General features: G+C 38.9%; 1 protein-coding gene across 3 annotated transcripts in view; it reads right to left on the reverse strand.

The window, feature by feature from the left end:
* The window catches only part of GRHL2 (grainyhead like transcription factor 2), a 151,486-nt gene that overhangs the window by 103,583 nt on the left and 33,428 nt on the right, over nucleotides 1-14,475 (reverse strand). For all 3 annotated transcript variants that reach the window (XM_019754156.3, XM_019754155.3, XM_019754154.3), the window contains exon 2: nucleotides 5,563-5,758. In XM_019754156.3, the coding sequence (XP_019609715.3) occupies nucleotides 5,563-5,730 (168 nt within the window). In that variant the 5' untranslated portion in view covers nucleotides 5,731-5,758. The remainder of the gene's footprint in view (nucleotides 1-5,562; nucleotides 5,759-14,475) is intronic.

Below are 14,475 nucleotides of genomic sequence, written 5' to 3' on the forward strand. Positions count from 1 at the left end.
AGGCCTTCACTAAATACTTACTGAAAGAATGAATCCATCCATCAATCAAAATGGCCTACAAAAGGCAGAACCCAAGAAGTAGAATTAATGGGGATTCCAAACACTAAAACATGTTAGCAACTCCCAAACACTCATGGAAGTGAATGTTACTGTCGCCAAGATATACCCATGAGAGCCCCGAACATGCCACTTAGGATACAGTGTTGGGCACCCGGCATCAAGGGTTGTTATTAACCTTTGGGTCTGCTCCCATCCGGGCAACTCTGAACCACATTTACCTTTGGCCTCCCAAAGCTGCTCTCCATAGAGAACCTGAGATGTCTGAATTCAGACCCCTCTCTTGAGTCTAGAACCACACTACTGTGTATCCTGGATATTCTACAAGCACATCAAACTGAATATACAAGTATTTTTCTCCCCAAAGCCTTTCTTCTATACTCCCCACCGTGGTTAATCCCGGAATCATCTTAGACATCTGGATCCTCGTTATGGGGTTCCCCTACTAACTCACACACACACACATCACACACAATCAATAGTCAGCTTTTATTCAAATAAATACTTAATGATTTCCTAAACCCAATGCTTTGTCTCTAGTGTTTATTTCAGTGGCTGACTTAGAGAGAACCTCACATGCGGACCCAGGAAACACCTCCCACCATGCTTACCGCCATTGTTTATCTGGACCATTGCTTACTGGATTTTCTACCTATAACCCACCTCACTGCTGCTGCTGTAATATGTGTAAGTCATTTCTCTAATCTACCAGGCCTATGTTCAAAATCTTTCAGTATTGGAGCAAATTATGCCAAATAGTATGGTACAAGAATTACAGTACATTTCATTTTATTCCTTACGCTTTCCTGCATTTTCATATAAACTTAAAATGAAAAGCTCTTTTGAAAAATTAAACAGCTTATGAATATGTATTAAATCATTTATTCGCTCATTCATCCAGCAAAAAGCAAGGCATGCACCTAGCCCTGGGCACCTTTTTCAGAGAACAAAGCCCAGCCCACCAGCCTGCCCTCTTGCAGAGTGATCTACCCACTCCCTGACCAATCTTTACTGCCTGTCCCCTTCAGTCACCTCCCACAGTTCAGCAGGACTGGTTACTTGGATTCCACTGAAAACAACTGGAATTCAGACCTCATGTTTTCTCATCTCCTGTTCCCTTTGCCGGAAATGCTCTCTCTTCATCGGTCTACCTGACAAACCCTCCTCTTCTTCCCAGTGGAGTAGGCACTGCTTCCTCTGGAAAACCTGTACTCTCTAGGAAAGTGTCACACTTTCCTCACGGCTCCTGGAGCATATACCTTTTACAACACTTACTACCTCTCATTGTGACTATAGGTTTGTAGGAGTGTGACCACCCTGAGGTGTTGAGTGGGGTCCCATCTGTCTTTGGCTATTCAATCCTGCCCCCCCATAATATCTATTACCATTGTTGGAAGGTCACAGCTAATTAGTGAATATCTGTGGATGGATGGATGGATGGATGGATGGATGGATGGATGGATGGATGGCTTTACGGATGGACAAACAAACCAACAAACTGACTTCCAGCAGTACCAGGTCAACAGAATAAATGGAAAATAACTGGCCAGGAAAGAGTACTTTCACTAGAGCTGGAATCAGATAATTATGAACCACCAGCTCCACTGGGGGAAAATAAAGTGAGATAAAGTAAGTCAAACCACTTTGAAAAATAACTAACTAATGGAATCTGTCATGTTTTTCTGTCATACTCAAAATTCATCAAAAGGTCACACTTGACTTTTGAGCTGCTCTTGGTAAGTCGCTTGAACTGGATAGAAAACTGGCCTAGTATTTGAGTCCCTAAATTATGAAAGATTCTAGCAATTTGGTTATTTTTATAATAGATATCATCTAAGTAGCTTTAAACGCATATTTTAAAAATTTGAACCCATTTCAAGTGAGTTCAAAAAAAGGCATTTTTTAGTGGTGGACAGTTATAGATGAAATTGTGTGCCCCCAAAGTTCATATGTTGAAGTCCTCATCCCCAATGTGACCATATTTGCAGATAAGATCTTTAGGTGATAATTAAGGTTAAATGAAGTCATAAGGGTGGGACCCTAATTCAGCAGGATTGAGGTTCTTACAAGAGGAAAAGACATCAGGAGCGCGCACACACACACACACACACACACAGAAAAGGTCATGTGAGGACACAGCAAGAAGATGGCCATCTGCAAGGCAGGAAGGAAGAGAGGTCTCATCAGAAACCAACCCTACCAGCACCCTGATCTCAGACTTCCAGCCTCCGGAACTGTGAGAAAATAAATTTCTGTTATTTAAGCCACCCAGTCTGTGGTAATCTGTTACAAACCAATACAGACAATGTAATGAAATAGATACTAGGAAGTGTACAAGACTGACCTGTGACCTTGAGTAAATCCCGTTGCCTAAACTATAAAATATTAAACACGATGGGCTTCACTGCAGTGATCCTATAGTGACAATTTTAAAATACAGGTGAAAAGACTTCGAAATGTATAAAGTATTATACCAACATATGCCTTTGCCAGATTCCAAGGACAGGAAACAGCATTTCTTGAGTGCTTTGTCATACACACTCCTCTCTAACAAAACCCACTACAGTCCCCTGAGGGGTGATGTACTCCAATCTTAGGAGTAAGGAAAAATGGTGTGTGTATGTTACAAAAAGAATCAAATAGCATTCCAAAGAGGTATAAAAAGTCTATAGAATTTAAATAATAATGTGGCAGGAATTGTTACAATAATTTGACTTCCCAAACTTTACCCTCATAAAATAGAATCTCTTCTCATTAACATTTTACTTTACCACAGAAAGAAGATCTACCCTCAAAATAAATTTGACTTTGTTATAACTTTAACACCAGCATATATAAACTCTGAACACCCAAAGGGCTAACTAAGGCTTAAAAATATGGACACAGAGTTTTTGGAAACAAGACTAATTGTTTAATATTTAAAATGTTTCAAGCAAAAATGTAGGAAAACTTACATGAAATAAAGGAAGCCATATAACTGCCTAATTCACACAGTCTTAGAAAACATTTTATTAAAATATTTTATTACCTAAATTAATAAATTAATCCCAGAAAATATTGATTCAACAGAAAGAATTATAAACTTGGCTACAAATTGAGTTTTATGTAAACTCCCTACTCTGCATCTCAAAATATTTACAGAAAGCAGTAATTTCAGCTCCTTTAAATATTAAAAATGTACAAGAGGGAAGGTAATCCAGGTACCATATTTACTAATACTTAACTATCTTCTGAGCCTATAGGAAATAAAATATATTGCTTTCATAAATTACTAATGATTTTTGTTTCGATATATGTTTATCTTTTTCATTAGTACAAAATAATTGCCATCTAATACAGATATATGGAATTATGTCTAGTGATGGAATAAAATCTATTTAAAAAATAAAACAATATATCTCTTAAAAATATATCTTAATATATTTCCTCCAAGCCTCATAAAATTATTAACTAATATATTATTTTAATATAGCTATAAATGAAGTTGTAATGACTCAAGTGATTGAATCAGGGTCACTTTAATGTGCTACTAGATTTTAAAAATTGATAAAACTATCAAGTTTTAACTATTTTTTTTAATCATAAAAGAAAATTGTTTTGTGATTTCGTCCTAAGGATGAAACCATTTCTGAACATTATATATTAACACAAAAGTCTAATAAAGCTGAACCTTCAACAAATGGCCTAGAACACAAAGCAGTCTAATTTGATAAGTTCTGTAGTTCTGTACGATCCTCAATAAATCTTGAAATTTTTCACTCCAAAACATGTAGAATTCACCCCATGTTTTTCAAATGAGCTCCTAAGTCAGAAAAGGATTAAAAATTAAAAAAAAAAAAAAAAAAAAATCACACACAAAGAAAAGGAGAAAGAAAGCCTACCACGAAACCATCTTTGTTTTTACAAACTCATTTTTTTAGGTGCTACCTGCCTGTTCATTGGAGGAAACTGGCCTACTAACATGAAATGTAGCTTAGCCTCTAAAACATTCTTTCATCTAGAGCCCAAGTCCCCCAACATTAAAGTCCCTCTTGCTATGCCACTATGCCAGGAGTCATGTTGGGAGTTTTAAACCTTCATCTGCCCACTGCACTCTTCTTGGTAAGCGGAAAAAGTCAGCGTAGACTGGCAAGGGTACCAGTGGAATGTCCTTCATATATTTCTCTACCACTCTAGGACAATAAAAGATGTGTTTATTTGAGTTAATAATATCCTCATTTAATACACCCTGGATGGGCTGACCTGTCAGTTACTTATACCTTGTTTTTCACCTTATACAAGGCCAACTTGGCTCGGCTTTCATTCATCTTCCCACAGAGGGAGCCCTCCTGGGTGTCTGAATGGGAAAAATGAGAAGAAGCTGGGAAAGGAATGAATAATTGTAGGGAACTCTGGCAAAAGAGTAGGCGTAGGGTTAGTGGTGGTGGGAGATCTTTGGAAAGCATGAAAACTAGTTTAGAGGAGAGAGAAGGAATAATACAACTTGCAACAGTAGAGACTGCGAGAAGGAAACAGGAAGTAGGAAGCAGGAAGGAAATAGGAAACCAAGACTGGAGCTTACTAAAAGAAAAATTATTCCTCTTGGGTGATTTTCTCATGATGGAAGAAGAGGGGGATGTGGGGATTAGTTCATATTCTAAAATAAAGAGTTCTCTGTGCCCAACCAGCAAAATAAACACTGCCATTCTCACTTTTATACCAATTCCCAGCATAAGCCAATGGTGTTTATAATCAAAGCAAGCAATAAATCTCCTCATTTAGGAAATACTTGTTGATTTTTCACACTTCACAGGTTCTAAGGGAGCAGGTCATACCAAGTATAATCCTTTATAATTGAGACGGACCATTGTTTGTTGCTTGATTTCCTGAAATACTCCTATTCTGATGGCACTGTATACGGTTGGTAGTTTTGTAATATTAGTGAAGTACATTCATTTTATTTTAAAGGTTTTTCAAAATATTTAGTACTCATCAAAACAAATGGAGACAGTTAGGGTTGTAACAAAATTAGGTTTTGGAATTGCTGCAAAAGTCTACCTCATAAAGCATTCATTGGAATATTCCTTATAAAACTGAAATGTCTGGAAACCCTGAATGTTTCTTATGAAACGGAAATCTAAAAGCAACCTAACTGCCGAACAACTGAGCAATGACTAAACTATAGCACAGCTACACAATATAATATTCTTCATTCACCAAAAGTAATAGTCGTAAAGCAAAAATGGCAGCAAGAAAGTATTTGCAGTATGACATGAAGTAGGAATTATATGTAGATAACACGTGCGCGTGTGAACGGAGTGAGCGACGCCCTCTGGGTAGGTGGTGAAGTTGAGCTTCATCAGTGGGAGAGCAGGGAGGCAATGAGGACAGGAAGAGGCTGAATTCCACAGGGAGAGTGGAAATACTATTCATTCTCTGGCCTGGGATAAAGAATCTATCCCTTCTTCCACCCATCAAGGGGGGGCCTGGGGGCAGGAGGAGGAGGGAAGAGGGCTGCAGATGTACCTTGTAGTAGTCGTACAGCAGGCCAAGGGCAGCGGCGCTGTCCTCGTCACCATTGATGCTCATCATTGCCTTGGTGGCTGCCGTCAGGGGATTCTCCAAGTACGACTTCCAGGCTTCATCCTCACTGGTGTAGGCTCTTCGGGTATTGAATGGAGGGTCACTGGGCATGGGCACTAGGGCCACCAGTCGTTTATTACTGTGAAAGCAAGAGATATGTGAGGTTCCTTATCAGAGAAATGTTCCTAATCCCACTAATACACACATGATATGGTGAATTTGTACTTCCCCAGAATAGAGGACAAGGGAAGATTAAAACTAAAGTGCCTGCCACACTGCACTGATAAAGCCACTGATTTATTTTCTCACTCTCTATGCGAAGGAACAATGACCTTTTAAAGGTTGTATAAGAAGTGTAAGTTGGTCCCATTCACACTTGGTTTTCCATATCCAATCATTCTAGGAGCCAAGTCATTTTATTTGATTATTCTTCATTAATGAGTACTAGAATTAAACCCCGTGGGGAAGTAGGTTTCATTTAACTCTGAGTTCTAATGATAAATATGTGCAACATATTAAATATAATCATACATGAATGATTATTAAAAATTATCTTATCAAGTTTATTCTACATTCGAAATGACTAGTGAATTATAGGCCAATCCAAAAGTCTCTTAATTAAAAAAGGCAATATAAGCTACTTTGCAAACAAGACACATTGCCGATATGCTGCATAATAAGGGTACGAAACAACAGAGATGAGACAGACTCTACATATGAATCCATGTTGCCACAGGATCCTACTACATATATGTAAATGACACAGAAGCTACCAGTTATAAAAATCATCATGGAGAGTGAGGAACGTGTCTGGGAATTTTTAGTAGACGTTTCAGTAGAGTATTGACAGAAAGGGGCTAGAGTAATCATTTATCAATCCTAAACAAGCCAAACTTGGGTAAATCTGCAATTTCTTAAGGAGGATGTGATGATTCAAATATCCTAAGACCATGACAGTTCTCAGCAGCTGCCCAGTCAGGACCCCAGCAGTCAAGTCAAAGAGCCTAGAGATGGAGAGGCTTTGGCACTCATCTCCTGGCGCTCTTTCACCTGTTCGTTGAAATGGAAACAAGATGGAACAATGAGACACTGCATTTCAGTAACACCTTTGTCCACTCATAGTAACATGACATGGACAAGTGACAGGACTGGTGAAGGCAACACCTACGTTAATCAATGGAAATTCAGCCACCAAAGGCCTTCAATGGCAATTCCATCCTACGAGAGGTCCCTTTTTGTTGACATTCCTACAGGACTTTCCAATGGTAGATAGTCTCACAGCTCACTTTGTGATGTCTCCATAATTGAGGGTTCATTATGTGCCGGCATGGTGCCAAGCATTGGCATAAGGTCAGAAAAATGACGCTGACATTGGTAAGATATATCTGGGGATGGGGGCAAGAAATTCACAATTAGCAGGTTGGAATTCTAGGCTAGACGGTCTCCAGGCCCCTGATTTGAACTCTTTGTGCCTGTGGTGTGGTAGAACTGATTAGGAAGAAAGAGAGAATATTAACCCAATTGCAAATGAATTAGATTAAAAGGGTATAATCAAGTTTCTGGAAGTAAATGAGAAATACCCTGGTGAAGGGATTTACTAACCATTCAGCAGTGTGGTGACACTTAAGTGATGGGACACTGAGATTCAGCTTTTTTGTGTATCTTGACTTGAGTAAGAATAGTAACACCCTCCCTACTTACCTCACAATGTGATTGTGAGAATCAAATAAAATAATGGATAAAATAGAGTTCTATAAACCACACATGCTATACAAATAACAGGTATTATTATCACTGCACTGTTCTATGTTCCTGTAAAGGTTGTGGATATACCAGTTTCGGGTAAAGTTGATTATAATTTAACAGTGCTAAAGACAATTATCAATTAAAGGGAAAATGAAGTTCTTCATTTAGCAATATTCCGTAAGTATTTGAGAGCCCAATAGGTACCAGACACATGCTAATTGTAGAGGATACAGGTATTGTCCCATAGCCCACGTAGCTTGCTCGCCAGTGGGGCAGATAGGACCACAAGAGCAATGAATGTGAGAAAGGGAAATGGATGGTGTCCTGAGGGTACATGAGAGGGGACTACCCGAATCAGAGGATCAAGAAGGAACCAGTTTCTACAAACACTTGAAGGAAGGTAGGAATGTGCTGTGCTGCTCAATGTTGAAATGGGCAGATGTGGGAAATATTTTTTAAGGTGGAGAGTATTTCGGTAATGCAGAATAACAATTTTCTGACAAAAAGAGTACACTCGTATTCATTTTGGAGCGACATCTAGAAAAATTTACATACTTTGGTCTAACAGTAACATAGCATTTTCATGTGGTAAAAATTTCTAAGCATATAGGATAAGGTTGGATTTGGAGACAGAAATGTTGGTGGACTCCTAAAAGTCTACAAGTGGAAGAGTAAGGCCTCTGGAGACAACCAAGAAGGCAGAGGGGGTGGGCCTATGCTATGGCAGGGCCACCACCTGCCCTGCCACAGCAGTTTATTTGGGGCCACCCTGGATGCCTGGTCTACAGCCTTCACTTAAAGGGTTAGATAGAAGATTCTAAACCCTAATCATTGCCCACGAGTGTTCAGGCACCATGTACACTTCCTAAACATGCTCAGTCTTACAGGAAGGAATGAAAAGCTTCATATGGTTTGCAGTGACCTTATCATCGAAAAAGATGAGGATTTTATTCTCTTTCATGCCTAAGAGAAGCACATACTGCTGGGGGCAGGAGGGTGTTAATTACAACACTGGCTACTTTCCAGAAGTTTAGCAGGAAGCGCCAGGCTAAAGGCTAAGAGCCAACTCTTGATTTACACTACGAAGTGTCCTGATTCACTGGAGAGATGTTTCCTTGAATCTTCCTTCTTCAAGTCCCTACTCCCTCCTGCTGAGCTTCCTGAATTGCTGATTTCATCTGTTCCCAGCACAAGTGTTCTCTCATAAATTTAGATTCATCAGCCCTTCCCTTACGATGAAATGGCTGATGAATCCTTACATGATCGATGGAAAGAAATATTCTCGAAAAGCACAACTTTACTTATCGTTTCTTTTAACATTGTTGATGGCCATAGGAGCCTCTTATGCTCTTCCCTGTAACTTTGCAATGACTTTGGATTTTTTCTTCACAGATTATAATCTCTTTGGTACAAAACACTGTTCAATAAAGCTTGGTTTTATAAAACCAGAACAGTCTCTTTGGTCCACTAAGCAAAATGTAGACTTGGAAAAAAAAAAAAAAAAAAAAAAAACGGAAAGTTTTGCAGAACAGCTTTTGCCAAAGTTTGGAACACTTTCTGAAGTTGATTTCATCATGGTTCTTTTGTACTGGTAATTCCAATTCTGCTCTGGTTGACTTTTAAAAATATCTTTCGTGTAGCTTTAGGTATGTTATTCTGGGTAGCCTCGAACACGGAACCAAACAACTATAAACCAGATTCCTGGCCCTTTTTTGGAAAAAAGTCTAGATTAGCACCCAAGAATTCACAGCAAGGCTAAGGCTGGGTTAGATCACACAGATAATTTTTTTTCCTCATTTGTTTTCTTTAATCCACTACTTCATTTTGTGGGTGTTGGGAGAACAGTTGAGAGATGAGTCATCAGCTTTAGTAGTGAAAGAGGTGGAGCAGTCATGCAACTGAGATCATAACCAACAAGTCAAGAGAAGCTCCAGATCTCTCTGCCAGAAACAAGCTACCATGCGCCCCCCCACCCCCAGCGCTAACAAGAGTCTAATGCAGGAATGCTTTGCTAAAAAGAAGCATATAAAACTTAGCACACAACGTCTCCACCTCCTAAAATTAAGTGTAGTAATAGTCAACAGATCCAGACATAAGGCCATTTCACTTGGGACCACAAAACAAAAATGAGAACATTGAAGTGTTCACATAAATTACCACTTTCAATACATTTCTCACCATCCATTTCTTTCATAACTCCTAAGAGGGCACTAGTTTTTGTTTTTTAGTTTTATTTATTTGGGAGCTTTCTTTTTTTTTTGTCTTAATCTAAGGGGAGGATGGTTTTGGAGATGAATAAATCTCAGTTCTAATTTCTGTCCTAGGAGGCCCCCAATGATCCTTACCTCCTCAAGTTCCCACCCACATTGTAGCAGAATTGCTTTATATGACCAAAGCATATGGCAAAAGTGATTTTCAGAATTACATAATAAAAGTCTGAAGCTACCATCTTGGTAAATCTCAATCTCTCTCTCTCTCTCTCTCTCTCTCTCTTTCTGCCCCACCCCCCCCCCCCCCCCATTACTCCGGGGCAAGCAAACTGACCTATTGTGGAGAGGAAATGAAGCTTGGACCAACAGCTAATGAGGAAATGAGGACCACCAACAACCACGTGAGTGAGCTTAGTAGATTCTCCAGAGTCAATGCTTAAATCCTTTAATAGCCCCAGATGAGAACTTAACTACAACCTTATGAGAAACCCTAAGCTAGAACCAATCAGCTAAGCTACTCTGAGATTCCTGACCATCAGCAACTGCGAGACAATATTTTCTGATTTAAGCTGCTAAGTTTTGCAATAATAAATTACACAAGAGCAGATAACTTATAGTCCTGCTAAGACTCCCCGCTTTTACCATTGCTCCGTCTCCCCTCCAGTCTATTCTCAACAAAACAGCATCCAGAGAAACCCCATTAAAACATAAATCAGCTCATGTCACTCATGCTCAACCCCCATTTCCCTTAGAATAGAAGTCAAAAACTTTCCAATGGTCTTCCAGGCCCTCCAGGACCTCCCTCCCTTACTTCTCCAACCTCCTCTCCTGCTACTCGCCTTGTTACTCATTCTGATCCTGCTACACTGGTCACCATGTCTCCACCTTAGGGCCTTGGCTCCAGCTGTTTCATCTTCTTGGAATGTTCTTCCCCCAAATACCCAAAGCTAATTCTTATCTCCTCTAAGCCAAATCTCACCACCATGAGACTTACACTGACCGCCCTATTTAAGGCAGTGACCTGCCTCTACCCACCCTGGAGTTTCCTATCCCTCTAGAACTTTCGATGTCCATTATCCAGCTCTCTATTGTATCTTTTCTTTCCTAGCAGTCACCATCTTCTAACATTCACTGCAGTTTCCTTATTTATTATGTTTGGTTCACTGTTTGTCTACCCTCATGAGGATGTGCATTCCGTAAGAGCTGGGATTCTTTGTTTTGTTCATAGATGTATCACAAACACTTTGAACTGCTCCTGCCACATGTGTGGTATTCAATTAACATTTGTTGAATGAGTGAACAGAAATTCTTTGAGAAATTGAAGTATAAGTTGGGGTTTCAAATACTATGATGGGAATGAGGGAGCTATATTTTTCATGTTTTCATAAAATCAATTTGTAGCATATTTATAAAGTTGATTGTGAGTTATAAAGTGCTACACAAATGTAAGCTGTCTTAATTTTAGGAAGCATAATTGTACATTTAACTTAATAAGCACTGATCCTATTTAAATGATTTTTTTCTCATCTCCTAATTTTCACCTTCAAATTAAACAAATGATGATTCATTTCTTCAACTCCTTAAATGTGAGCTACAGCACTAAGAAGCCAAGCAGACCTACATGCAGACCAGAGGCAAAACAAAGGGGAAGGCTACAATTCAACCAGCAAAGATCTGATATTCACGACTCTTTCTCCCACCTCTTGTCCATTATCCCAGCACTGACTTAAGCAAAGAAGAATTTTTTTCCACCCAGAACAAGCCACGACCCTCACTTTAAGAAGAAGTCAAGCTTTTATATGATTCTCAGGATTTTATGCTAGGTCCTCTACCTCAGTCTCCCCCTCCCCCATCTCATTCTCTCTCTCTCTCTCTCTCTCTCTCTCTCTCTCTCTCTCTCTCTCTCACACACACACACACACACACACACACACACACACACACACAGCCTTTTATCTTAAGATAGTATGAATTCTAGTCCCCAAACAGAATATCTTATCTTTTTCTAAACAAGGAAAATAGTCTAATTTATTTCAAAACAAACATCTCAGATCAATAGAATATCTTATCTCACACTCTTGAGTGTTCAGAACTTAGGGTTCCGTCTTCATCCGCTTCAATTTCTTGCAGTTGATCTACTGTAGCTGATTACTGACATATAATCACTTCAGCTTCCCAGCCAAAAAAAAAATGACCATATTCAGAAACTAAACTCAAGAGCAAAGTTTCAAGAAGTGACAATTATTATTTCTTTTGGAAGCTTGGTATTTTCTCCATTACCAGCATAAGACTTTCAAATTGAAACTAATGAACCAATCATCCTAGCCAGGGTTAATGTCACAATTTAAATGCCAACAATGTTAGTCATTTCACTGCTGGCTACCTTCAGAAATATCCCTCCTTTTGGTGCTTGCTAGAGGCAAATCACAAGAGATAACAGATACCTTCCATGTTAGAACAAGGATTGAATGTATTAGGAACTTTCTACCCTGAGCACTTGTCCTTGACGACTCTAACCCTTTGCTGTTGACCTAATCCACATAAGATTCAACGGAAGTGAAATGAATGCCCAAACCTGGGACGATATTGATAATCTTCATGCTGAAGACTGTTATGCTTGAGAGAGAATTCAGTTAATTCAACGAAGATACTATGATACCCTCCACCACATAAAATGCTGTTTTAAAAAATAATAACTGTAAAACAAAATTTATATGTATAGAAATTAAGACAATTCCATTGTATACTAATAGCAAAATATGCTGACCCACTGATTGAAGCATAATCTCTCTCTCTCTCTCTCTCTCCCTCCCTTTCACACTCCCTCCCTCCCTCTCTCATTGTTGCCCCCACTTTGCTAGTGCCTTAAGCATGCTCTTCGTCCATATATTAAACAATTCAAAACTGAGATCGAGAGGATTAGGAATTTAATTTAATTAAACAATCGAGAGAATTAGGAAAAGAGGCTGCAGGAAAGACACACCATCAAGCACTAGAAACAACTATAGGAGAAAGACATCACAACGGAAAGTGGAAGGAAGAGGACAAGAAAAGAATGTAAAAATGTACAGAATTTGTAAAGATCACAATCTACACAAAAATTATGTGCATGTGTGTGTATATTAATCAAAATCCAAAATGTTTACAGTGATGATAGGTGAATTTTTATTTGCTTCTTTCTACTTTTCAAACAGTCTTCAATAATAAGTCACACATATTTGTTGAGCACTTACCATAAGCCAGATAGTGTTCTAAGCCCCTGAATAAATGCATTTATTTCTTATAGCAGCCTTAACGTCAGGTATGGCAAGCATGCCCTTTACGCAGATGAGGACACTGAGCGGCAAGTGCTAAGTAACTTGCCCAGGGTCACGTAGCACTCAGCTTAAACCAGGATTGCATACCAGAGACTCCGTTCTTAAGCATCCTTCTCTGTTGCCAATTCTTGATTATGCTCTATTTTTGTAATCAGAAAAAAAGTTACTTGAAAAGAGGTAACTAAACTGCCTACAAGAGACCAATGTAACAGGGGGTTTCTTAAATGAGAGGATTTCCAAATTCAGAGTTCTAGAGAAATTGTGCAAAGAAGTCTATAAACTCCTTGAAGACAAAGACAATGCGTTCAGATTATCTATAGAATTCCAAGGTGCTGCAACATTCTGCAGGGTATGTATCATATCAAGCAACACAAATAAATCGTGTGGGATGAGGCGTAGCAACTTCTCCTTATTCATCTTTAGTTAGACGTAGCTGGAGGCCATCTTTTTTAAATGTCCTGTGGAAAAATGTTATACCATCGACATGATAGAAACGTAAATGAAATAACTATGAAATATTGAAAACAGTATATTTTAGATACTGAACAAAAATACAATTTCTAAAGGAAAGAATCCTTTTTAAATCAAATTAGCTTTAAAAATTAAAAAGAGAATCAATTCTTCAGATGAATTTCTCATGATCAAATCTCTAGCAGAAAAAACAACCACAAATATCTCTTACAAGGCTACCTGACAGATTTTCATCTCAAGATCATTTCATGTGTGCACTTCTCTCTCAAAGATTTCCCTGAAGTGAGATAAGCAATAATGTGGATAGTCAATGTGGAAACAGAAATTCTGTGCAATTCTGGAAGATAGAAAGCAGAAGAGATTGGAATAGAGGAGAAACCAAAGTGAAGAAAGCTACACCCCAGTTCTGGTGCGTGGGATTAATGCATAAGTGAGCACCAGTTTGCCTACTGAGCCTGGAAAACTCTAGCTCAGCGTCTTCAGGGACTCTGACCAAGCCAGTCATAGGCTGTTCCTTTGGTACAGTACCCAAAGGAACTAGCTATAGTGTGCACTTCTCAAATACAAAATGAGTTGGCCTTTGGGGGGCCCTAGGATTAGAGAGAAAAATAAGCTGGTGAAATACCTACAGTAACTTTAAACTATCAAATGGAAACCAAGAAAAAAATTAGCTTAAAACAACAGGAAAACCCTCCAATGCGTCCAATCACCACCTACCCCGTTGGACCGCACTTGTGCTATGCAAAGGAATCTTCCAGGAACCCTGAGCACCTGTGGCCATTCCTTCCACATACGAGAACAGCCGGCTCTGGAGTAAGCTCCACTCTCACAAACCTGCCAGCTCTGAAAGGTGATCAAACTCTTCATTTTTAATAAAAGAACTAAGAATCACCAGATATTTAAGGAAACCTAACATGAAACAGAAGCCTCAAGATGATCAAAACAGCTTATTGGTTAGCAAAATAATGTTGGACACAGATAATAATGTTACAAAGAAACTGCATCTAGAAAGCAAGGTCAGGTTATTACGAAAAAGAAATAATCACAACACAGCATATATAATTTTTGAAATAAAAATAAAATTTTGTATAAGGGTTGAATTGAAAAGACCA

Source organism: Rhinolophus sinicus, chromosome 6, assembly GCF_057876585.1.
Source record: "Rhinolophus sinicus isolate RSI-liver-muscle chromosome 6, RSI-T2T, whole genome shotgun sequence".
NCBI classification, from domain to species: Eukaryota; Metazoa; Chordata; class Mammalia; order Chiroptera; family Rhinolophidae; genus Rhinolophus; species Rhinolophus sinicus.